The sequence below is a fragment of the Bos mutus genome, chromosome 26 (assembly GCF_027580195.1).
Source record: "Bos mutus isolate GX-2022 chromosome 26, NWIPB_WYAK_1.1, whole genome shotgun sequence".
Classification (NCBI taxonomy): domain Eukaryota; kingdom Metazoa; phylum Chordata; class Mammalia; order Artiodactyla; family Bovidae; genus Bos; species Bos mutus.
This window is the reverse complement of record NC_091642.1, coordinates 32,926,396-32,950,726: the sequence shown is the minus strand read 5'-3', so window position 1 is coordinate 32,950,726 and position 24,331 is coordinate 32,926,396. Positions and strand designations below refer to the sequence as shown.

General features: G+C 43.8%; 1 protein-coding gene and 1 non-coding gene across 4 annotated transcripts in view; both read right to left on the bottom strand.

Annotated features, from left to right (window-relative positions):
- The window catches only part of MMS19 (MMS19 homolog, cytosolic iron-sulfur assembly component), a 35,599-nt gene that overhangs the window by 4,605 nt on the left and 6,663 nt on the right, over positions 1-24,331 (bottom strand). The window contains exons 2-19 of one of the 3 annotated variants that reach the window (XM_005901163.2): positions 17,217-17,265; positions 14,795-14,895; positions 13,932-14,017; positions 13,471-13,545; positions 12,988-13,057; positions 12,478-12,606; positions 12,330-12,391; positions 6,143-6,229; positions 5,664-5,738; positions 5,176-5,253; positions 4,379-4,517; positions 3,981-4,135; positions 3,639-3,717; positions 3,107-3,232; positions 2,810-2,891; positions 2,399-2,499; positions 2,133-2,282; positions 725-880 (exon numbers count right to left, since the gene is read on the bottom strand). In XM_005901163.2, the coding sequence (XP_005901225.2) occupies positions 725-880; positions 2,133-2,282; positions 2,399-2,499; positions 2,810-2,891; positions 3,107-3,232; positions 3,639-3,717; positions 3,981-4,135; positions 4,379-4,517; positions 5,176-5,253; positions 5,664-5,738; positions 6,143-6,229; positions 12,330-12,391; positions 12,478-12,606; positions 12,988-13,057; positions 13,471-13,545; positions 13,932-14,017; positions 14,795-14,895; positions 17,217-17,265 (1,800 nt within the window). Of the gene's footprint in view, positions 1-724; positions 881-2,132; positions 2,283-2,398; positions 2,500-2,809; positions 2,892-3,106; positions 3,233-3,638; positions 3,718-3,980; positions 4,136-4,378; positions 4,518-5,175; positions 5,254-5,663; positions 5,739-6,142; positions 6,230-12,329; positions 12,392-12,477; positions 12,607-12,987; positions 13,058-13,470; positions 13,546-13,931; positions 14,018-14,794; positions 14,896-17,216; positions 17,266-24,331 lie in introns of those variants that run through there. The other 2 variants (XM_014479929.2, XM_070363383.1) reach the window with 2 other exon arrangements.
- Positions 1,687-1,808, bottom strand: LOC138985873 (small nucleolar RNA SNORA28). The gene has a single exon (XR_011462835.1). It is a non-coding gene; the product is annotated as a small nucleolar RNA SNORA28 (small nucleolar RNA).

The window sequence follows — 24,331 nt, the reverse complement described above, 5'->3', positions numbered from 1 at the left end:
ATCTTCGTGGCTCCTTTTACACAGCAGCTACCATACACACATACATCACTGTTGTTAAGCATTACGAATTAACTTACTTAATCCTTACCAACTACCCTGTGATACACAGGTATTACTCTCCATCTCCTTTGCACAAGTGAGGGAACGGAGCTTAGAAAGCCTAGGTATTTCACCTAAGCTAGCAGGTGGTGGCTTCCCTAGTGGCTCAGATGGGAAAGACTCCGCCTGCAATGTGGGAGACCTGGGTTTCGATCCCTGGGGAAGGGCATGAATTCTTGCCTTGAGAATTCTTGCCACTCCAGTATTCTTGCCTAGAGAATTCCCATGGACAGAGGAGCCTGACAGGCTGCAGTCCATGGGGTCGCAGAGAGTCGGACACAATTGAGTGACTAAGCACCTAAGTGAGCAAGTGGTAGAGTTGACCATGAGACCCAACCAGGTCTAAACTCCAGAGCCTAATTCTAACTAATCTAATTACACAGCAATTGAAGGGGAGGGGGGAAAGTGTGCGTCCTTTGAAGTGTTGCTAACACTAGTAGATTTTGGTTCTCTCCAGCGGTCAGCTTGGCACCTTGTGATTAAAGTGAAATCTCATTATGTGGACACAGAATTCAAAAGACACCTCTGCTGGTGCAAAATACCAGCGAAACCCTGCAGGTTGCAGGGCTGTTCACCACAGTGGAAAGGCTGGGGTGAGAGGGACGGGTGAGAAGGGGCAAGTTACCTGGCGTGGAAGCCTGCACAACCAAGGCAAGCAGGCAGGGTACAGCTGTCTGATGGAAGTACCAGCAGCTCTCGGGGTCGCGCTGGCAGTTTTCGGCCACTTGCTGGAGGCTCTGACAGACAGCAATAACTTCACTGGTTCCTGGACTCACACTCCCTGTGTGGCGACAAAGTTTTCCGTAAGGTTTTCTTAAAAGCACTCCCCGGTCTGTCAGATACGGGACATAGGAAGACTAATCAAAGGTAAGTATCTTATTAATATAAAGAGCCAAGTCATTTTATCTAGGAGCAGAGATCTGCCCTGCCAGCTCTGCAACAGAAGCACTGATACACAGCGTGGGGGTGTGGGGAGCTACCCTCCTGCACAGTCGGAGATCTATGTGTCAGTTATAACCATTCTCTTCGAAGCGGTTCTTCCGGATCTGCAGTTCTGCATCTGTGGACTCAACCAACTGCGATCATGTACTATAGTTTTTACCCAGTGGAAAAAAAAGTGTGTGTGCTGTACAAACTTTGTTTAAGGGTCAAACATACATTCTCCTTTAGTTTTCAAAACAACCCCCTCAGCAGTATCATTTCCCCCATTTTGTAGAGGAGGATGTGAAAGCTCAATAAATTAGCAGTGGTTTTTCCAGGGTCACAGTAAGTGCAAAAGTCAGGGATCAAACCCAGGCCGTGCTCTGAATCCAGTGTTCTTTCTATTCTGTATCAGGTGCTGGATCATCCTCTGTTGACTGGATCAACCACAAAGGACAGGGCAGTACAGAGTGCGGAGCTTAGGGAATTAGTGAGGGCCCATGGTGGGCATGCACAGGTTCGTAACAGCCACAGCTGTTGTCACTTGTGAGGAGCAGTGCTCCTCAAACTCCAGGGTGTGTACAATTTACCGGGAGATCCTGCTAAAATGCAGATTCTGACCAGTGGGGCCTGAGATTGTGCATTTCTTTTTTTTTCAGCTGGAACACTGTTTAAGTCTATATAACGCCTTGTCTCGAAGAGAAGAGAATACCGGAATAGGTTAGACTTTCTTTCTATAGCAAGCTCAAATTGTGTCAGACAGTTTTATCTGCTACAGAGTGCTACTTGCATGAGATTCTGCATTTCTAATAAGCTCCCAGATCATGCCCACGCTCCTGGCTGATGCACTCTATTTTGAGTAGCATAGCCTTACAGTGGTGCTTTTCAATGGATTCCACACGGAAATCATCGAAGCATTCTTAATAATTGTTGCTCCTTAGAGACTGAATCAGTTGGACTGCATGAGGCCCAGGCAGTCAGCATTTTTTCAAGTTCCTATGTGACTCTTACTAGAGCCATCACTGGAACCACTGTTTTAGACACATCAACTCCAAACCTGACTGCAGCTCCCCCTCCAGCCCAGCTCCTCAGTGACTGTTCCCTGTAGTCACCTCTGTTCATCTGGCACAGATGCTGCAGCAGAAGAGGCAGCGTCTCCTTGACGATGCTGGGATGTGTGGATATAGCTGATAAGGCTTGCAGACAGCGTGGATGCCGGGAGCACCTGGTGGGCCCATCCCCTCTAGCCAAATCTGACTCCTCTGAAAAGCAACCCAGGAGATCAGGTTTCACTGTGTGATGGCAAGCATGAAGGAACCCCCCCGCCCCACCAACTTCCCTGGGAAGGACCAAGCCACAGAAGATCAGAGACACGTACCTGTACACAGATCCTCAGCAAGCCTGGGCACTAAGTGGCTGCTGAAGGCCATGGGGTAGAGAGTGGCCAGGGTTCCTGATGCTTCCAGTGCTGCCACCCTGCTGGGGCACAGGGCAGGTGAGCATTAGCTCAGCTGGGTCCAAGGCTCTCTTGCCTAGGCCTGCCATTAGGCAGATTCAGGAGCGTGGGCTTCTGAGACCACCTTTCTAAAAATGCAGGATTCAAGTACCTATACCACTAAGTTGGAAAGGGCTTCTTAATGCCCCCCAAAAGAGAACATTCCTACAACAATTGCTCCAACCAGTTAGCAGCCAGAGCCAAGCACAGAGTCCGTGTCCTCTGGGAAAGCCAAGGGTCAGGAGCACAGTGCCCTGGAACAGCTGGCTCTATCTTGCTGTCTTATGTTCTCACCAACTCTGGGAATCCTCCTCCAGGAAGCTCAGTCTGTACAGGTGACCCACTGCTAGCTCCAAGTCCCCAGAAGACAGGAGATCTGTATTAGAAGGAGACATGAACCTCATCTTTCTTCCCCAGCAGCCACCACCATCCTTCCCAAATCATAATCCCAAATCCCAATTTGGGATCATAGAAATCCCAAATCATACAGAATTGTGAGAACCAGGGAATAAAGACTGCTCTTTCTTTAAGACAGAAAACCACAGCAAAGGGACCAAAAACTCCAATCTTTTTTCTTTCCCTTAAGTGTACCTGGTTGAGCACCCAACACTGTGAGTGTACGAATGCCAACAAGCTGAAGCTGGGTGTTGGGGTCTGTCAGGGCCATGAACATCAGTGAGCACAGCTGGTCCTTGAAGCCACTCAGAGGTCTTTCATCTAGGGAGAGACAGAGTCCAGGTTAGAGGGAAACCTCATTCAGCACTGATGCAAAGATAACTTGGGGCAGATTTTTTTTTTGGCTGTGTAGCATCGAACGTGGGATCTTAGTTCCCCAACCAGGCATCAAACCAATGCCCCCTGCAGAGGAAGCATGGAGTCCTAACTACTGGATCAGGGAACTCCTGGGACAGATTTAAAGAATTTAATCCATTGGATACCCAGGAAGTACACTAGGAAAAAAAATGAACAGGTCTCATTTCTTAAGTGTTCTCTTGTGCTACAACTTGCGAACAACAGGTTGGCTGTTCCAGGCCACTTCTCTGTAGCACTCCCGGCCTGCCCTCCTTTACAGGGCTACAGAGCTCAGCACCCCCTGGCCAGCACACCTAGAAGACGGCCTCACCCTTGTCTTCATAGCTCCATTTCTGCTGCAGCTTCAAAAAACCCAGGATCATTTCAAGGATTGTCCTCCGCTGGTTGCTCTGTAATGTTTTAAGGGGTATGGGGTCAAAGACTACCTTTTAATGGATTTCAGTCTTGCTACTATGGAAGTGGGGAGAATTATCGTTGTGCATAAGAGTGTGAGGAAAAGAGTGAACAAGGGAACCAGAAGCAGCTAATGGGAGCTAATGGGAGCAAAACCCAAGATCTACTACATCTAGGCCCCAGCGCAACACAGCTTTCTCTGTGAGAGCCATCCTAGCCCAGGGTCCCATCATTTCCTGAAAAGATTCTGCTTCCTTACCTGACTGTGCTTGTGGAACTGTTCCAGCAGCAGAGGCAGCACGTTGCTGGTGACGTGGTCGCAGGCCCGGGCAGACGCGCCTGCAGCCGCCTGCAGCAGTTTGGCGCTAGGCCACACCAATTTCATGTCCGGTTCACACAGATGGTGCCTGCAGTCTAGAGAGGCAGCACATCACAGACCCGGGGAGTAGGCTGAACGTTGCCCGGTTCCCCTGCAGGTCACAGAAGCTGGAGGCTGAGCCCCAGGACTAGCAGTTATTACATAAATATCTTTCAATTCAAAGCAGGGCTCCAATACGCAAATCACTGATCTTGGGGGCTGATCTTGAAAGGTCACTGGGCTTAAGGAATTTCCCTCTGTTGTGTGCATTCCCCTTTCTAGCTGCCATGCCCCATTACCCTGTAGAATGTTGCTAAGGAAGGAGTCAAGGAGGTCCTCAGCATCGGCCCTCAGCACAGAGCGAGACAAACACGCAGTCAGGGAGTTGAGGGCCGCCAGGCCCTCGGCCTCTACCCGCTCACTTGCCGTCTGGAACACCTGTCAGGGAGGGATCCCATGGCTACTGAGGTGAGCCTGCACCAGGTGAGACCCTTCCCACCTGCTGCCTATTTCCTTTCTTGGGAGAGGGCGGTGAGAACCTTTAGGGCACAACAGTGGAAATTAACCCCTCACGTGAGTTTCATCTCAATTGATGTATTCTCACTAAGTCCTTAGTCCCACTAGGATATTGATACACATCTTTTCTTTCCTTTTCAATTCTGATTGTGCTGCACAGCATGTGGGATCTTAGTTCCCCGCTGAGGGAATGAACCCACGTCCCCTGCACTGAAAGCATGGAGTCCTAATCACTGGATCGCCAGGGACGTCCCCACATACTTTTTTGAGAAACTGAATACCAACCTTGAGCGGTGGTTGTTGGGATCCCTTTCCCAAAGTCTCTTCCTCTCCCCCTCTACTCGGAGTGACCTATGCCCTTTACCATGGAAGGACAGGAAGCGGGCAATGGGAGACTGATCACGTCATCAGTAAGCAGCTGGCCCTACCCATATCATTCAACCAAAGTATGCCCCTTGGCTCTCCTGCTGAATAACCAGGCACAGCAACAGAGGGAAAAGGATAGGGTAGGTTAGCTCCCCTCATGCCTGACCTGACAACTAGGAGTTAAGAGTAGTCAGTTTATCTAAGTGACACTCACCTCTCTGCGGATAGAAGCCCAGAGGCTGGGGAGGAAGTCCTTTAGTTCTTTCTGCCCGTATACGGCACAGCAAGCATTCTGCCAGGGAGAGCAGAGGTTAACGGCCGTCTACACTCTCAGACTTCCTGGGACGTGCAGCCCCCTCAGCATAATTGCACCTGAAAGAGGCGGCTCTCAGCAGTAAGACCAGCAGGGGTTCACAGCCATCCTACCCAGACCACTGAAAAACAGGACTTCGTCCCAACTGATGGAAACAAGCCTGAAGAGGGAGCCCCGGTCAGCCTTTCCTCAGCTGCCACTCTGTTACTACAGAACAGGACAAAACGCAGCTGCGGGCCGTACGTCAACCTACAGGCCAAGACCTTGGGTATCCCTCTCCTGAGGCCCAGGGAACAGCTCCCCGACTCTCTAAGAATCAGTCCATAATCCTGTAGCACTGCTAAATTGTCTAAAGACAGCTGGGTCCTCAAAAGAGAGAAATCGCTCACCAGAGTCTGCAGAGAATCCAGCTTAGCACTCAGAATCTCGGAGTCCACTTTCTCAATCAGCAGGGGCAGCAGGAACTGTGGGAGAGAAGGAAGAACTGAGCACGAGGCCAGCCCACCATGTCCTTGCTGCCACCAGCCCCCGGGGTAGGCACTACGTCACCGAGTTGCACTGAGTCAGGAGTTGTGACTGTAAACCAATCTCCCTCCCAAGCCATGGCCGGACTCCTGAAAAGTGACCTGAAAAGTGGGCTAGCTGGCAAAGCTAAAGGATCTCAAAAGATAGCACCACATAGGGACTGGAATACTATCTTAAATGAAGAGATGGTAAAGTTTTCTACTTCGAAGGTCTGAAGACACTTGCAGGATGCCATACCCTAGAATGCAAACTGGATCTTTCTTTTCCTCCGTGCCTTTAACTGTTCTTTCTTCTGACCCTTCTGAGGGCTGAGGCTACATGCCCTAACTCTGGCCAGACCCACCTCAGCAAAGCGTGGTGTGGAAGCCAGCACAGCTCGAAGACTCAGGATGAGATCTTCTCTCTGGATGCCATGGGGATCATTAGGTGGCTGCAAAAGGGAGAAGAGGCATGGCCTTGTATCTCTTTTTAGACCATGCCTGGACACAGGACTGAACCTACCAACCCTGCAGAACAGGGTGAGATTTACAGCCAAATTGCCAGAAAAGTGGTACAAGGCCCCAGAAGGAAGACAGCTTGCTCTTTCGTGTTGTTCCTTGGGAAATTTCTGTCGGGCCTTTATTTTCTATCTGATCACGCAGTTTCCATCTGATCTATCATCTCACCACTCAGAGATAAACACCCTTAACTTTTTGGTGCAACTTTCTTCTCTGTATATAGGGTATTATGACTATGTGATTGGTAGACACTGTTTCCCTTTAAAATATATATAGCTTTAGAAACCATGCATCTTTTGAACATATGGTTTGCCGTCTATTTTTTCACTTCATACATTAGGTACATTTTTTTCATGTTATTATTCTTTCATAGCATTTGTTTTAGTGGCTGATACTATTTCATTGTGTGGTTGAGCGACAATTTATTTGGATAATCTCCCTTTGATGGACAATTCTATTTTTCCACCCTTATAAAAAGCTGTAATTCTGGCAATATAAAAGCATTGATGATTTCTGTATAAAGAGGCAGATTCTTTTTAATTGAAGTATACAGTTGACTTATAATACTGTGTTAGTTTCAGGTGTACAGCAAAGTGGTTCAGTTATATACATTTATATATATCTTTTAGATTCTTTTCCATTATAGGTTATTATAAGGTATTATAGTTCCCTGTTTTATACAGTAAACCTTTGTTGTTTATCTGTTTTACATATAGTGATATGTATTTGTTAATCCTGTTCAGTTCATTTCAGTCGCTAAGTCGTGTCCAGCTCTTTGCGACCCCGTGGACTGCAGCATGCCAGGCTTCCCTGTCCATCGCCAACTCCCAGAGTTTACTCAAACTCATGTCCATAGAGTCGGTGATGCCATCCAACCATCTCATCTTCTGTCATCCCCTTCTCCTCCTGCCTTCAATCTTTCCCAGCATCAGGATCTTTTTCAGTGACTGTTCTTCGCATCAGGTGGCCAAAGTAGTTTCAGCTTCAGCATCAGTCCTTCCAATGAATATTTAGGACTGATTTCCTTTAGGATGGACTGTACTCCTATATATCCTGTTAATCCTGTATTCCTGATTTATTCCTCCCCAATCTCTTTTAAAACCCTTTGGTAATCGTAAAGTTTGTTTCCTATGTCTGTGAGTCCCTTTCTGCTTTGTAAATGAATTAATCTGTATTACTTTTTAGAGTCCACATATAAATGGTAACATATAATTGTCTGTGTCTTACTTAGTATGAAAATCTCTAGGTCCTCTACTTTGTTGCATGTATCTTTTCAAATTAGAGTTTTCATCATTTCCAGATATATACCAGAGGAGTGGGACTGCTGGATCATAAGGTAATTCCATTCTGTTTTCCATAGCAGCTGCCCAATTTACATCCCTACCAACAGTGAAGGAGTGTTCCATTTTCTCCACACCCTCTCCAGCATTTATTATTTGTAGACTTCTTGATGATGGCCATTCTGACTAGGGGCTTCCCTGGTGGTTCAGATGGTAAAGAATCTGCCTGCAATGTGGGAGACCTGGGTTTGATCCCTGGGTTGGGAAGATCCCCTGAAGAAGGGAAAGGCTACCCACTCCAGTATTCTGGTCTGGAGAATTCCATGGACTGTATAGTCCATGGGGTTGCAAAGAGTCGGACACGACTGAGAGACTTCCACTTCACTTCACTTCATTCTGACTGGTGTGAGGTGATACCTCTTTGTAGTTGTAATTTGCATTTCTTGAATAATTAGCAAAGTTAAGGATCTTTTCATGTGCCTATTAGCCATGTGTATGTCAAGAAGGCAGACTGAAAACATAGATCAGATTTTCCTTTTTTTCTTTGAAACCCCACCAAAAATGCAGTAAGGGGATTTTCTTTTCTTTTTTTTAAGATATAAAGCTAAAGGGTGAAGAGGACAAGAGATATTAGGAACAAAATTGTAAAAGCAGATGGGTAAGAAGAAAATGACTTAGAGCCAAAACAACAGAATCCTCAGTAGGCTTGGGGAAAGCTTAGTAACTCTCCATATACACCACACAGTCTCCTCACAAAGCTTTGCAACCAGCAGTACCAGGTGCCTTTGGAACTGGGAGTGGGGTTAGAGAAGCAGTCTGACCTCCCAGATTGCTTCTCAAGTCCTTCTTAGCTGCAGCAGAATCTGGGGGTTTAATTCCTGGAGAGGGTGAGACAGAGCTGAGACAAAAATGCAGTTGAGGGCCAGGGTGCTGAATCAAAAGAGGTCTAAGTGGGAATTCCCTGGATGTCCAGTGGTTAGGACTCAGTGCTTTCACTGCCAAAGTCCTAGACCGGGAATAAAGATCCTGCAACCTGGGGGTTCCCAAATTATCCATGTAAGCCACTCTACAGGGAAGTTCATCCTCAATCAGCCCATTCTATGTGCTCAGAGCTCCCACTCAGCTTTATAATCCTCACTTTGAAACATGTGCAAACTCCCAAGGATTACTAGATATCTGAAGAAAGCCTCTAACCTGGAAATAGAGAACAACATAAATTGAAAAAAAACTTGGACGAAACAAAGACCACAGGTGTGGGGAGAGTTTTCAAGAATGGTAAGAAAGTAATTCATTCATGGGTTAAATAAGAATAGAATGCTATTTAAAAAAAAAAAAAAATCATCAAAAATGACAATAAAAGGCCCTGGGAAATTCAAAGCATGAGTGCAGAAATGGAAAAATCAACCGCTGGGAGACGCGCTGGTCCTGGGCCTTTCTGCCCTCGGATCCCTTCCTCAGGCTCTAGGCTGCATTCTCCAGGTTCCCACAGTGGCCGAGGTTCAGTCAATGGGAAGCAGTTGTAGATGAATGCAGGTCAGAAGGAAAGGAAAACCCAGGACATTTCTTCCCATCTCTATTTAGTGGGCACGTTCACCACTGGCAGCATCTCCTCCTTGGCTCCAGGTCCCACTGAAGGCCTCTGTTTTGTCATACTTTCAGCCCCTGAGGTCCAGTAACATCAACTTTTCCCTTTGTCCCTCCAGCCTCAGGGTGGTAATGGTTTCCTGCTATTGACAGGTTGCCTCACTATCCCTTGTTTGGCTTCTCAGCTCTCCCATAACTTGTACAAACAATTTCCAGCATTAAATTATTTGTTTTAAATACCAAAGTGGTTTCTGTTTTTCATGCCTGGACTCTGACTGATAGAAAAGATAAAAATAAAATTTTCTTATAAAATAACAAAAAGGTAAAGGAAGGAAATATGAAAGAAAAGGTAAAAGACTGACAGGAGTTCCCAAAGGAAGGAGCAGAGAACTAACAGAGGGAAAAAATCATCAATGAAAGAATGCCAAGAAAATTTCCCAGGCCGGAAGGACATGACCTTCCAGACTGACAGGACCTACCGAGTACCCAATACAATGCATGAAAACAGACCTGTACTAAGGTACATCACTGTGAATTTTCAATATATTGGGGGGAAATAATCAACGCTTAAAAGCTTCCTGAAAAGAGGGAAAAAAAGTGAACATAAAAGTCTTGCAAAGCAGAAATAATTCAGACTTCTTCACAGCAACTGAAAATTAGAAGTAAATATAGCAATGTCTTCAATTTTATACCCATATTATCAATAAGTGTGAGCAAAGAATGAAGAGATTCTAGATTTACGAAAAGGAAAACATTTTATACTCTTTTTACACCCACGGGAAGCTCATAAGGGACGAGCATCACCAAAATGAAGGAATAAACCATAAAATGAGGAATACATAAATACAAAAAATGGAGATTTGATCCAAGAGAAAAGATAAAGGGATCCTTAGATGATGGGAAAGAAAGATTCAGTATTGACTCTGCATTAAGAGTAGGAAGCAACCAGCTAAGACTGTATGGCTAAGTTAAGACTGGTTTTTACATTTTTAAATGGTTGAAAAACAAGTCAAATAATATCTTGTGGCACATGAAAATTATATGAAATGTGAATTCCCAAGTCCATAAATGTATTTATTGCAATACAGACCCTGTATCACATTCCAGTGGCGAGGGCCATTTCTGTGCTGGAACAGCACAGGTGAAGAGTTTCAATGGGGAACATAAGGCCCACAAAGTCTAAAATAGCAGCTATCTCGCCCTAACTTCTACTGCTGTGATCCATGATGATGACGGCAAGTGGCCTATACAGATCAATAAGACCGTAAAGAATATTTTTAACACAAATTTAACACTGAAAGCCAGGTGTCCCTATTTTAACTGACAAGAGCTTTCTGCTTCCCATAGACCACACTGTGGGAAAAAAACACACAACTCTGCTCAAATAAATTTTCCAATTATTATCTATAAACTTGTTTTGCCTAGAACATCTCCAAGAAAATATATAAGCAGTTGGGAGCAATGATTATCTCTGAAAGGAAAATGGTTGGTGGCAGTAAAGAGGCTTAATTCTCTAAATGTTGCATGGTGTTCACCGTACTATCTTTCAAAAAAAAAAAAAATTCTTGCCCACCCTAAAATTTTAAGTGCACATATTCCTAAATTTTAGGAATTTATCCAACTGTTACATACATAAACCCACGTATGTGTGAAATGATACATGTACAGGCAGGGTATGTTAGGTGGCAGCATTGCTTATAACAGAGAAGATTAGCAAAAACCTTTGTCCCATGGAGGACAAGGAAAATTAATTAGGTATTTCCATGCAAAGGAAAATCACAGTCATAAAGAATAAAGAGCTAATTTATATACTGCTATGGAACCCTCTCCAAGATATACTGCTAAGTGAAAACGCCAAACGATAGGAAAAATGTGTAAATCCACTACCATTTTTATGGGAAAAGGGAAGAGCATTTTTTAATACATGGATGAAAAAGCTCTGTAAGATACAGACGTAACTGATAAAACTGGTTGACAGCGGAGAAATAAACTTGATGGTATATAGATTTTTCACCTATTTGTACCTTTTGTATTTTGAATCCTGTGAATATATTATCTTTTCAAAACAAACACAAAATAAAGAAAGTAAAAACAGAAAAATCTGGCAGCCTAACCAAGAGCTTTCAAGAGTTCAAAGGCTTAAATACTTCTGAGCAGAAATAGTGATACTGATTACAAAAGCAATGAAAAGAATATTAGGAGAGAGGTGGTCCCAGCAACATGATGTCAGCTAAAATAAGCTGCTAAGAAATTCCCTATGGCAAAAATGGCTTTTTATCTTAAAGGCAGGGAAAGTCAATAGTGAAAGTCACTCAGTCATATCCAACTCTTGGAGACCCCATGTACTATGTAGTCCATGGAATTCTCTAGGCCAGAATACAGGAATGGGTAGCCTTTCCCTTCTCCAGGGGATCTTCCCAACCCAGGGATCGAACCCAGGTCTCCCGCATTGCAGGTGGATTCTTTACCAGCTGAGCCACAGTGGAATCTTCCCAACCCAGGAATCGAACTGGGGTCTCCTGCATTGCAGGTAGATTCTTTACCAACTGAGCTCTGATGTAAATTTGATGTGTGTGGTATAATTCCTTTCATTTCTTCCAAATTACTAATGCTTTCATCTACATACCATGCATACCCATAAAGTGCTGAGACCCTGAGTATTCAAAAAGAGAAGGTGAATCAAGATGCAGAGTGGGAGAAGGTCTGAGGGCATCGAGAAAACACCTCCTGTACATGCTATGCTCAACTGTGTCTTCGTTTCTATTGCCTGAGATGTGCCCTGAGAATCCAGGATCATATGCTACATATCCTTCAGAAACCAAATGAAATCCTATTTTATCTGTGAGTCAGTTCCTGCCTACTCTAGCTCACACTCAACTCTGTCTTTGAACAACTGTACCACCACTTGTTTCGGTCCATAATCTCTTACTGTTACTTAAATGTTTCAACTTTCAAGGACATGAATCATGTTCTACAATCCTGTAGTTCTAAGCACTAAGTACATTTTTAGGAAGTATGTTTTTCCACTTCCCGGTTTACTGACGTGCTAAATTCTTGAGGGCAGGGGTCGTTTCTTTTTGTTCACTGCTGTACCCTCAGTGCCTAGAACTGGGCCTGGCACACAACAGACACTCAGTATTTGAATGAATGAATGAAAGGTACTACTTACAGGAGTAAAATCAATAGGGAAGTAACAAGATGTCACTTCAAACAACTCCTCCACAAAAGGTCCTAAAGGCAACAGAGAAAGAAGGAGGACTTACAAGCCTTTCATCTGACAAGCCCCAACCAGCTAATCCAAAGCTACAAGGACGTACCCAGGCTGTAGTCTCTAGAGATGAGGTCATAGACAATGTGGAAGGCCACCAGAAGATTACGGGGATCCTTTTCCCCATCCATCACCTGGATGAAGCCAAAGGTGAAATCAGCTCCTAGGCCCTTCAGCTCTGGGGAGGAGAGAACAAGGTCACTACTGTCCCACAAGATAAGAAAGCGGGGCTTTCTTCTGGCCTGTGTTTTCCCTCTCTCACTGCCTCCCTCTTCACGCCTCCCAGAGCCGACCATTTCTGTTTTCCTATTCCAAGAGAGTCCTCAGTGAAGAGAAGATGTACAACAATATATAATGGTTATGGAGGTAGGAATTTAACACCTCAGCTCAAGCTCCACCCTTCCTTTACTTTACTGGGGAGTGAGTGACTCCCAGTTTCCCTTCATCTTCCTCTCAGAGTACTGACTCTTTCATATTACCCTGGGCTAAAATCAGTCCTGGTAAAGGGGGAAGAAAAGTTGTGTTCACTTTTCAGGTTTCCGAAAGCCCTGCCTCTCACCTTCCTCCCGGGCTCGCATGAAGTTGGTGATGATACTGTAGACTGTGTGCCGGTCCACCTGGGGCAGGGACTTAGTAGGAGAGACAGAAGAAAGTGAAGGAAGTGCCCAGAGAATACCTCAGCTGACAAAAGTACTTCCTGCTTCATCGTCTCTAACTGGGTAATTCTCTTTATACCAGAATAAGATGAACCTCAGGGAAATGCAGAGAAAAGGTATGGCTATGGTCCAGCAGTCTAGCAGTGGAACCAATAACCCAAACCTGCCTGCTATGTGCCTCACTTTCTTTAGGTGTGAGAGGACACAGGTCAGATGTACTTGCATGCCTCCCTCTCCTTATACAGTAGCAAGGGACAGCAGGCACATATGGCCAAAGGCCTGTAAGAGTTCAGAACTCTTAGAAGGCAATTTATTTTTTGCCATGTAATTCTAGTTATGTCAAGGGCTGGAAGATAGAAAATACCGAAGTGACCATTATCACTCACCTGTACGTGGACCTCCTGAAAGATGGCTTTAAGCACAGAGACTGCCAGCCCTGGGGGCAGGGTCACACACAGGCTCTGGGGGAGAAGAGAAGTGTGAACACAGAGGGAATTCTGGAAATTTTAGTGTAGCCTTCAAGCCTAAAACTGGCCTATCTAACTACAGTGGGAATTACAACATCCAGGCTGGGGAAGAAATGCTGATGGGGAGAAACATGGTCCCTTTTCTCAAGCTGATTAGGTCTCTGCAGCTCCTTCCAGGTTGACTCTGAATTCCAGTCCCCAAAGGACACTTTTACTCTCCAGACTAAAAACAGAAGTGGAGCTGGCTGAGACTAGTTTAGCCCCATATCTAGGCATCTGCTTTGAAGTATCTGAAGTCTCACCCACTAAGCAGAAGGAGAGAATTCACTGGAAATAGATTCCTGTAAACATGGTATGTAATACAGAAAAGGAGAACTCACAAGTGCCCTCAAACCCTGCAGAACAGACGGGATCACAAGATGATGGTCCTTCAGCCGGTTCTCATAGAACAGGATCAGGTGGACCACTGAACAGACCAGAAATTCAGTCATTAGTTTCCACAGGCTGGAGAAGGGCCCGCTGGCATTGCTTCTTCCCAAAGTTTCTAAGGGCTGTTCCTGCTTGGGCTTCACTATAAATTGTCTCCTTCACCTAGGTATGTCCCAAGCCCTCCCATCTGGGGGGTTCCTTCCTTATCTGTCAAGAAAACAGGTGAGCATCTTGGGTTATCCCTTCGCACAGAGGTCACAATCAAACCCATTCTCAACCCGAGACCTGCCTTTCTACAGAACTTGGGTTGGCACGTTTTCTCACAGGGCCATATGGTAAATATCTCAGGTGTCTAGAACACAGTATGTCACAGCTACTCAGCTGGGCCACTGTAACATAAAAGCCGCATAAACGGCAGGTACATAAATGGACATGGCTATATGCTAATACAGTTTTATTTATAAGAAGAGGCTGCAGTTTGCCTACCCCTGCGATGGAAGATAAATAAGTTGTGGGTTTTTTTCCTCAGGACTTCAAAGCATTTTGATATTTCACTACTTTTCTACTCCAAAACACTACTTTGTCCATTTTACAGACAGAAGACATACTGGGGAAAAAAAACTGTCCAAGGCTACATTTGAAATCCATGTGTCTTGTGTCTCAATTCTTATCTTCTTTGCCACATACACTAGTGATGTGTGACGACCCTGTGTTAGGAGTTCGAAGATACCTTACATCCCTCCCTCCCTCCCTCCCGCCCGGTAAGCTGGCCTGATAGACACGGAAGGCTTTGGCTCAGCACGCCTACCAGTACCTTCCTTCTCCAGCAGCAAGGAGTGACACTGGAGGAGCACCTGTGACAAAAGCTGGATCCCACGGGCCCGAGTTCGGGGTTCTGGATTCTCTAGAGAAGACCTGGGGGAAAGTAAGATAGAAAGCCTGATATTACCCAGTTCAAACTTCGGAAGTAAATATTTTGCAATTAGTCACACTCACCCCGGGCATGGAAGCTGGCCCAGGAAAGTACTCTGGAGGCGCTTGGCATTACAAACAACAGTAAGGCCAATCCCCAGATTGGCCTGGAGGTGTCATCAGGGGCATATGTGACACCAACAGAAGTGTCTGCCTCCAGGCACTGACTGGGTGTGGGGCTTACTCTCTCCTCAGTGATATAATTGTGACATTTCTCTGAAAGAGAGCTTAGCAGTTACCCACAGGGCTCAAGAGATAATTGGCAGCTTCTACCAAAACTTCCCTGGTGACTCAGACGGTAAAGTGTCTATCTACAATGCGGGAGACCAGGGTTCAATCCCTGGTTTGGGAAGATCCCCTGGAGAAGGAAATGGCAATCCACTCCAGTACTACTGCCTGGAAAATCCCATGGACAGAGGAGCCTGGAAGAGAGGAGTCCATGGGGTCGCAAAGAGTCGTACACGACTGAGCAACTTCACTTTCACTTTCACCTAAACAGGAGAAGAATAAATATATCACTATTAAAGCAACCATTATAGTCTTTACAACTGGAAATGTACTAAGTAAGATGGTCAGAATAAAAACTTTAACTATTTAGGATTATTGATATGGGAGGACCCAGGCTGAAGCAACAAGGTGATTTATCTTCAAAACAAATCACAGAGATTACATTTAAACATACCACAAGGAATCTAAGCAAAGAAGGAAGCAGAAGACTTCTGAAGGAGAGCTGGCCAGGGTACCTTAAGGAAACAAGGATAAGAGTACCTACGCTGAGCTCAGTCGTCCGGTAGTGTCTGACTCTTTGCTACCCCACGGACTGTAGCCCCTAGGCTCCTCCGTCCATGGAATTTCACAGGCAAGACTACTGTTGCCATTTCCTCATTCCCTCCTCCAGGGGATCTTCCCAACCCACGGATCGAACCCTCATCTCCTGCACTGCAGGTGGATTCTCTACCACTGAGCCACCGGGAAGTCTCAAGAGTACCTATAGCTAGAGGAACTGGGGCAAAAAAGATCAGTCTTGACAGGATACCTGGGATAGGAACTTACAGAAAGGGCCCCACTCAGAAGCAGAAAACTGTGCCTTTAAAAATGGACCAAGGCACACAGATGCTCACAGAAGCATTATTCGGAATAGTCAAAATGTGACAACAACTCAGATATCCCTCAACTGAGGAATGGGTAAACAAACTGTGGTATATCCATGTAACAGAATATTATTCAGCAAGCAATGAAGCACTGATACAGGCTACAACAGGAATGCATCTTGAAAACATTATTCCAAATGAAAGAAGACAATCATAAAGATTATATATTATTGTATGATTCCATTTATCTGAAATTTTCAGCATAGGTAAATCCACAGAAACAAAGTAGATTAGTGGTTACCAGGTGCAAGGAAGAGAAAGGAGTGGGGAGTGACTGTTAATAGGCGTGGGGTTTCTTTTTGGGGTGATGAAAATGTCCTAAAATTGACTGTGGTTACTAACGGTTGCACAAATCTGTGAATACACACTTTATTATTTATTTTTTTAATACACACTTTAAAATGGTGAATTTATGATAGGTAAATTATATCTCAATAAAGCTGTTACTTTAAAAAAATGAACCAAGGCCACAACAACATATGGGAGAAATGCATAATAGTGACCTACCCTCCCATCTTCTCCCCAGTTTTCTATTTCTCTCTGTTTCAGAAGACTCGCTAGCTATGACACTTAACAACCTTTGCTACTAAGACTTTCCAATTTAAATGGTCTTCCAAGAACAAAATATGAGAAGAGCAGGCTTTATACTATAAGCACATGCCTCCTCTGGAGCTTGGAGTATCTGGTTTGAACAGTGGTCTTCCAGCTGTTGTCCCAAGCCTTTCCCTACAGTGGGGAATCCTGTGCCAGGTCGGCCTCCCAGGCAGGGCCCACAGGGTCTGAGTCAGATGCAGGCTGACTAGGATGCCACAGGCGAGGGTGGGGCTAGAGAAGCACCACCCACCCTCACCTAAAGACTGACTTTAGAGGCTCTAAAGGTTGACTCAAGAGCTACTGTGGCCCACAGGCTGTGTTCTCAACATCTCGTCAAGGGTCTCAATCAGTTGGCATGAAACTTTTTTCAAGAGAAACATAGGCTTAGCCTGAGGTACTAATATGGAAGGGGGAGGGAGAACTGGGCTGCAGTGGAAGAAATTGAGGATAGAATAACTGTTTTCAGAGTGTACTGCCAGGGCTGATGAGAGTTGTTCTAGAGCAGATCAGATCGCTTACCCAAGGGCTTCCACCACTTGTAACACTGTATAGCTTCCAGATTTCACATCTAGAGGAAAGCAAAAAAAGAAATATGAAACAACAACAATAACAACAAAAAAGTCCATCCTAGGGTTTAATGTCTATATTGCCAATGTTTCTGCCTATCCTGGGTTTACACCTTGGGGTCCACTGTGCTTGCCAAGAGTCCCTCCACACTAGAGGCATTTCGTAATACTTCAGATATGCAGCTCCAAGTATAAAAACTGAAAAGAAAGCAAATATATCATTTGAAGGTAACCTGATTGTTTACCTAGGAAAATTCAAGAGAAATACATGAAAAAATATTGGAAACAAAATAACTCATTAGGATGGCTGCTGCTGCTAAGTCGCTTCAGTTGTGTCCGATTCTGTGGGACCCCATAGACGGCAGCCTACCAGGCTCCGCCGTCCCTGGGATTCTCCAGGCAAGAACACTGGAGTGGGTTGCCATTTCCTTCTCCAGTGCATGAAAGTGAAGTCACTCAGTCGTGTCCGACTCTTAGCGACCCCATGGACTGCAGCCTACCAGGCTCCTTCATCCATGGGATTTTCCAGGCAAGAGTACTGGAGTGGGGTGCCACTGCCTTCTCCGGTTAGGATGGCTAGGTACAAAATTAATATGAAATTAACACTAGCTTGTAAAATTATATAAAGGAAAAAAGTAATAATAGCAACAAATAAAATTTTAAAGAGAGAGAAAAATACCTCAATATAAACGTAACAGAAAAATGTGAATATCTGAATGGTGAAAACTTTAAAGCACAAGTGAGAAAGTTGATGTGCAAAAATAATACATCATCAGGCAAATTCTAAAAAAGAGGAATGAGGGTGGAAAGGCAGTTCTTCCAGATAGTAAAAGATTTTTATAAATAAATTTTACAATAATTAAAATATTGTATACTTCTGAATACACTTTATATTCTCCATAATAAAAGTATAAACAAAAAAGAACAGTATAGTATGAGTTCACAGTCAAAGAAATCAATGGTACAAAAATGGAGCAGGAAATCCAGAAAGAGACACAAATACATGAGAATATGATTTTAAAAAGCATTATTTCAATGAAAGAAAAACAGACTATTCAATAAATGCTGTTGCAATGACTGGTTATTTGGGGAAAAAACAAAAACAAAAAAATCAATGGCTCTGAATTTTTCACCAAAGTAAATTTCAAATGGATTAAAGAAAAAAAACAGGAGACCATTTCTAAGTATAATATAAAGTTATACTTTAACCATAAAAGAAAAGATTAGTTAAAATTAGCTACATTAAAAAAAAAAACCTGGATTTTCTGCAAGGCAAGAAAAAAAATCGTAAGACAAACTAGGAAAATATATACGCAATTCTTGTAACAAAAGGCTATTTTACCAATATAAAAAGAGCTTCTACAAATCAATGAGAAAAAGACCAACAACCAACTTAAAAAATGGGCAAGACCAGAAGATGCTGAACTACATTAACAACAGGAATGCAAACAAACTGGCAAAGATCAAACATTTTGTCTAACTCCTATGTTCAGTGATGGCAGGCAGAAATACGGCACTCAAACACTGCAGGTGCCATATAAGTTGGTTCAGCCTTTTTATAGAGGGCATTTTTTTCTTCCTTGGCCCATCCACTTGGCATGAGGGATCTTAATGCCCTGACCAAGGTTTGAACCCATGCCCCCTGCTTTGGAAGCACAGAGTCTTAACCACTGGACCACCAGAGAAGTCCCCAGGAAGAGCAATTTGAGAGTATCTTTTAAGGTACAAGTGTGTCAATACATATGCTTTAACCCAGGGAATCTTCTCAAAATTTACCCTATGTACTTTAAAAAGTGCAAAATAATGCATGTACAAATTTTCTCACTTCAGAGTAGTTTATAATAGCAAATGACTGTAAATAACAAATGGCCATCAATGATAAGAAATCAGTTAAATTAGTTATAGTACACCCATACAATGGAATTCTCTGTAGCTAACTTAGGAAAAGAAACTGAAAAAAGGCTGAGGAACCTATATATTTACACTAATAATGGAACAAGATTTAAAAGCAGAACATAGAGTGTCAGTTCAGTCAGTTCAGTCGCTCAGTCGTGTCTGACTCTTTGCGACCCCATGAATCGAAGCACGCCAGGCCTCCCTGTCCATCACCATCTCCCGGAGTTCACTAAAACTCCTGTCCATCAAGTCGGTGATGCCATCCAGCCATCTCATCCTCTGTCGTCCTCTTTTCCTCCTGCCCCCAATCCCTCCCAGCATCAGAGTCTTTTCCAATTAGTCAACTCTTCGCATGAGGTGGCCAAAGTACTGGAGTTTCAGCTTTAGCATCATTCCTTCCAAAGAACACCCAGGGCTGATGTCCTTTAGAATGGACTGGTTGGATCTCCTTGCAGTCCAAGGGACTCTCAAGAGTCTTCTCCAACACCACAGTTCAAAAGCATCAATTCTTCGGTGCTCAGCTTTCTTCACAGTCCAACTCTCACATCCATACATGACCACTGGAAAAACCATAGCCTTGACTAGACGGACCTTTGTTGGCAACGTAATGTCTCTACTTTTCAATATGCTATCTAGGTTGGTCATAACTTTTCTTCCAAGGAGTAAGCGTCTTTTAATTTCATGGCTGCAATCACCATCTGCAGTGATTCTGGAGCCCCCCAAAATAAAGTCTGACACTGTTTCCACTGTTTCCCCATCTATTTCCCATGAAGTGATGGGACCAGATGCAGAGAGTGTACATAAATAGTATTAATATATAGTATGTGCATAGCATTGTTTTTAAAGGGAGGGGGAATTATTTCTATTTGTATTTATTTATATCTCTAGAAGATAAAAGGAGTTAGTAATACTGATTGTCTCCAGGGAAGGAGACTGATAGCTAGGGGAATGAGTGTGTGTGTGTTCAGTCACTAAGTCCTGTACAACTCTTTATGAGCCCATAGTCTACAGCACACCAGGATTCCCTGTCCTTCACAATCTCCCAGAGTTGCTCAAATTCATGTCCATTGAGTCGGTGATACTATCTAACCATCTCATCCTCTGCCACCCCCTTTTCCTTTTGCCTTCAATCTTTCCCAGCATTAGGGTCTTTGCCAGTGAATAAGCTCTTTGCATCAGGTGGCCAAAGTACTGGGGTTTCAGCTTCAGCATCAGTCCTTACAGTGAATATTCAAGGTTGATTTCCTTTAGGACTGACTGATTTGATTTGCTTGCAATCCAATGGGGTTGAGAGGTAGACTTAAAAAAAGGTTTTACTTTGGAATAATCTTTTAGGTTTAAAGAAAAAAGGTTGTAAAGGTAGTACAGAGTTCCTATATATCTCCTTGCCCAGTTTCCCTGAATGCTAACATCTTACATAGTACATTTGTCAAAACTAAGACAGATGAGCATTTGTATATTACTTTTAACTAAACTCTAGACTTTATCAGATTTTACCCATTTTTCCACTAATGTAATTTTTCTGTTTCAGGACCCAATTAAGGATATCACACTGCAACTAGCCATAATGAATCCCTCAATCTTCCTTGTTTTTCATGACTTTGGTATTTTAAAAAAGTATCAATATTTTCATAAAATGTCTTTTGATGATTTTTTTTTTAATGTTTTTCTCATGTCTGTCCTGTGGTTATGGATTTGGGGTAAGAATAATAGCATAGAGGCAAAGTACCTTTCTCGTCGCATCCTATCACAGGTACAATATATCAACACAACTTACCACTGGTGCTTGTAACTCTGACCACTTGGTTAAGGTAGTGCCAGCAGGTCTCTGCACCACGCATACAGTTATTATTTTTCCTTTTCCGGATTCTTTCCTTTGGAAGGGAGTCACTAAGTCCAGAGTCCACACTTAGTGAGTTAGGACAAAGGGGAGATTCAGCTCCGTTTCTTAGAAGGAGGACTATTTATCTATGTTGTTTGGAGTTATTCTAAGGAAGATTCATCTCTTCCCTTCATTTATTTAGTTATTTATATCAGCATAGGCTCATGCATATTTTATGCCTTGGGTTATAACCCAATACTAGGCTATTTTGTTGCTCAATTTTCTATCTTTAGCCATCAGGAGTTTCTTTACACTTGTTGGCACCAGCGTCCCTTTGACATACCCTATCCTTTTATTTTTTTAAAGTGCTTTCTTACCTTTTGGCACTACAAAATACTAAAGGTTCATGTTGCAATTTCCCTGCCCCAACCCTTGAATCAGCCTTTGCCCCAAGAAGTCCTGGTTCCTTTTATTGGAGAATGGTATTAAAAACCAACATTTGGAAGTAGCTCCACTCATTGCTATTGGGCTATCACTGCTTCTAGGCCCTCCTCGGCAGAGAGAGCTGGGAAATACATGTACGTATTCTAACTTACGTGTATACACGTATTATCATTATTTCTGTACCTATCCATATATATCAAACTAAATATAAGATGATACTAGAGTCTCCACTCTAATATAGTACCACAGGGTCCATTCTAGCCTTCCCCCTTGCTTATTTATAATTTGTTTCTTGGACAGTGAGGAACTTGGTTCCCATTATCTACCATTTTTTATTCTTTTCAACCCTAGTGTAGCTATAAATTACTTTTGGAATTGTCAACCTCTGTGAGAAACAAATTCATAAGTAGAGCACAGCATTTATGGGCAGTTTTGCCTTCAGCCTTAAACAGTTTCCAGACAAAATATTGTTTTTCAAACACTTAATCCGGTGCCGTCCATGCCCCCTTTCAGTTCAGTTCAGTCCAGTCGCTCAGTTGTGTCCGACTCGTTGCCACCCCATGAACTGCAGCACGTCAGGCCTCCCTGTCCATCACCAACTCCCGGAGTCTACCCAAACCCATGTCCATTGAGTCGGTGATGCCGTCCAACCATCTCATCCTCTGTCGTCCCCTTCTCCTCCCACCTTCAATCTTTCCCAGCATCAGGGTCTTTTCAGATGAGTCAGCTCTTCGCATCAGGTGGCCAAAGTACTGGAGTTTCAGCTTCAACATCAGTCCTTCCAATGAACACCCGGGACTGATCTCCTTTAGGATGGACTGGTTGGATCTCCTTGCAGTCCAAGGGACTCTCAAGAGTCTTCTCCAACACCACAGTTGACTACTACATAGTCTTGACTAGATGGACCTTTGTTGACAAAGTAATATCTGTGCTTTTTAATATGCTGTCTAGGTTGGTCATAACTTTCCTTCCAAGGAGTAAGCGTCTTTTAATTTCATGGCTGCAATCACCATCTGCAGTGATTTTAGAGCCCAAAAATATAAAGTCAGCCACTGTTTCCCCATCTATTTGCCATGAAGAGATGGGACTGGATACCATGATCTTAGTTTTCTGAATGTTGAGCTTTAAGCCAACTTTTTCACTCTCCTCTTTCACTTTCATCAAAAGGCTCCCTTTAGTGAGGATATATCATACACGAGTAATATAATAATACAGACTAGTTCCAAATTGGGAAAGGAGTACGTCAAGGCTGTATAGTCACCCTGCTTATTTAACTTACATGTGGAGTACATCATGAGAAATGCTGGACTGGATGAAGCACAAGCTGGAATCAAGATTGTGGGGAGAAATACCAATAACCTCAGATATGCATATGACACCACTCTTACGGCAGAAAGAGATGAATAACTAAAGAGCCTCTTCACAAAAGTGAAAGAGGAGAGTGAAAAACTTGGCTTAAAGCTCAACATTCAGAAAATTAAGATCATGGCATCTGGTCCTATCACTTCATGGCAAATAGATGGGGAAACAGTGGAAACAGTGGCTGACTTTATTTTTTTGGGCTCCAAAATCACTGCAGATGGTGACTGCAGCCATGAAATTAAGAGACACTTGCTCCTTGGAAGAAAAACTATGACCAACCTAGACAGCATATTAAAAAGCAGAGACATTACTTTGCCAACAAAGGTCCGTCTAATCGAAGCTGGGGTTTTTCCAGTAGTCATGTATGGATGTGAGAGCTGGACTGTAAAGAAAGCTGAGCACCGAAAAATTGATGCTTTTGAACTGTGGTGCTGGAGAAGACTCTTGAGAGTCCCTTGGGCTGCAAGGAGATCCAACCAGTCCATCCTAAAGGAGATCAGTCCTGGGTGTTCATTGGAAGGACTCATGTTGAAGCTGAAACTCTAATACTTTGGCCACGTGATGCAAAGAACTGACTTATTTGAAAAGATCCTGATGCTAGGAAAGATTGAAGGTGGGAGGAGAAGGGGACGACAGAAGATGAGACGGTTGGTTGGCATCACAGACTCAATGGACATGAGTTTGAGTAAACTCTGGGAGTTGGCGATGGGCAGGGAAGCCTGGCGTGCTGCAGTCCATGGGGTCACAGAGTCAGACATGACTGAGCAACTGAACTGAACTGAGTAATATAGTTAATTCATCTGCCACAATCTGCATGGCATCCTGGGATGAAAGGAAGACTTCTCACTGTGGGTCTTTTTGCACCTTTTGAATGTTGTACCATGTGAGTATATTTTTGAAAATGCAATTTTAACAGCACAATGGTAATTCACTTAGATCTAACAGAATTATCATAGAAATTTTCAAAGGAGCAACTAAGAGTGAAAGGTTAGCAATCTTCTAAGTGTTTGATTAACGTCAAGGAGTTTTAGCTCAATAAGGTGTGGCAATCAGGGAATTACTTCCACAGTCTATTCTGGGTCCTCAACCCACCTACCTTTAAATACAAGACCTAATTAGTCAGCTCTCGCCAAGACCAGACTTTGGCTAAGTGAAGAAGAGGCTTGAGAAAACGAAACTCCAGTTCCCCTTAAGTCTGTGGTCTCTGAACAATAGCTGTGAGCTGAGCTGGGCAGAGGCGTAATCTGGTACTAGAGTAAGAAGCCCAATCTGACTGAGGAAGGGAGTGCTCTAGCTGGGATTCACAGCTCGTGACTGGCACCAATTTAGACATCAGGCACTCTTAGCCTTACTCGTGCCAGGATGTGGAAGGCCCAGCTGCTGCCCCTGCTCCTGAGAAAGAGCCAAGGGAACAAATCTGCAAGCAGTGGGGTGGGGGAAGGGGCAGCAGCCAGACTAACAGGGCAAACTAAGGCACTGAGAATTAGGTTCTACACCCATCCTGTAATGGCAATACTTAAGAGACAGACCCATCCCCGGGTTAC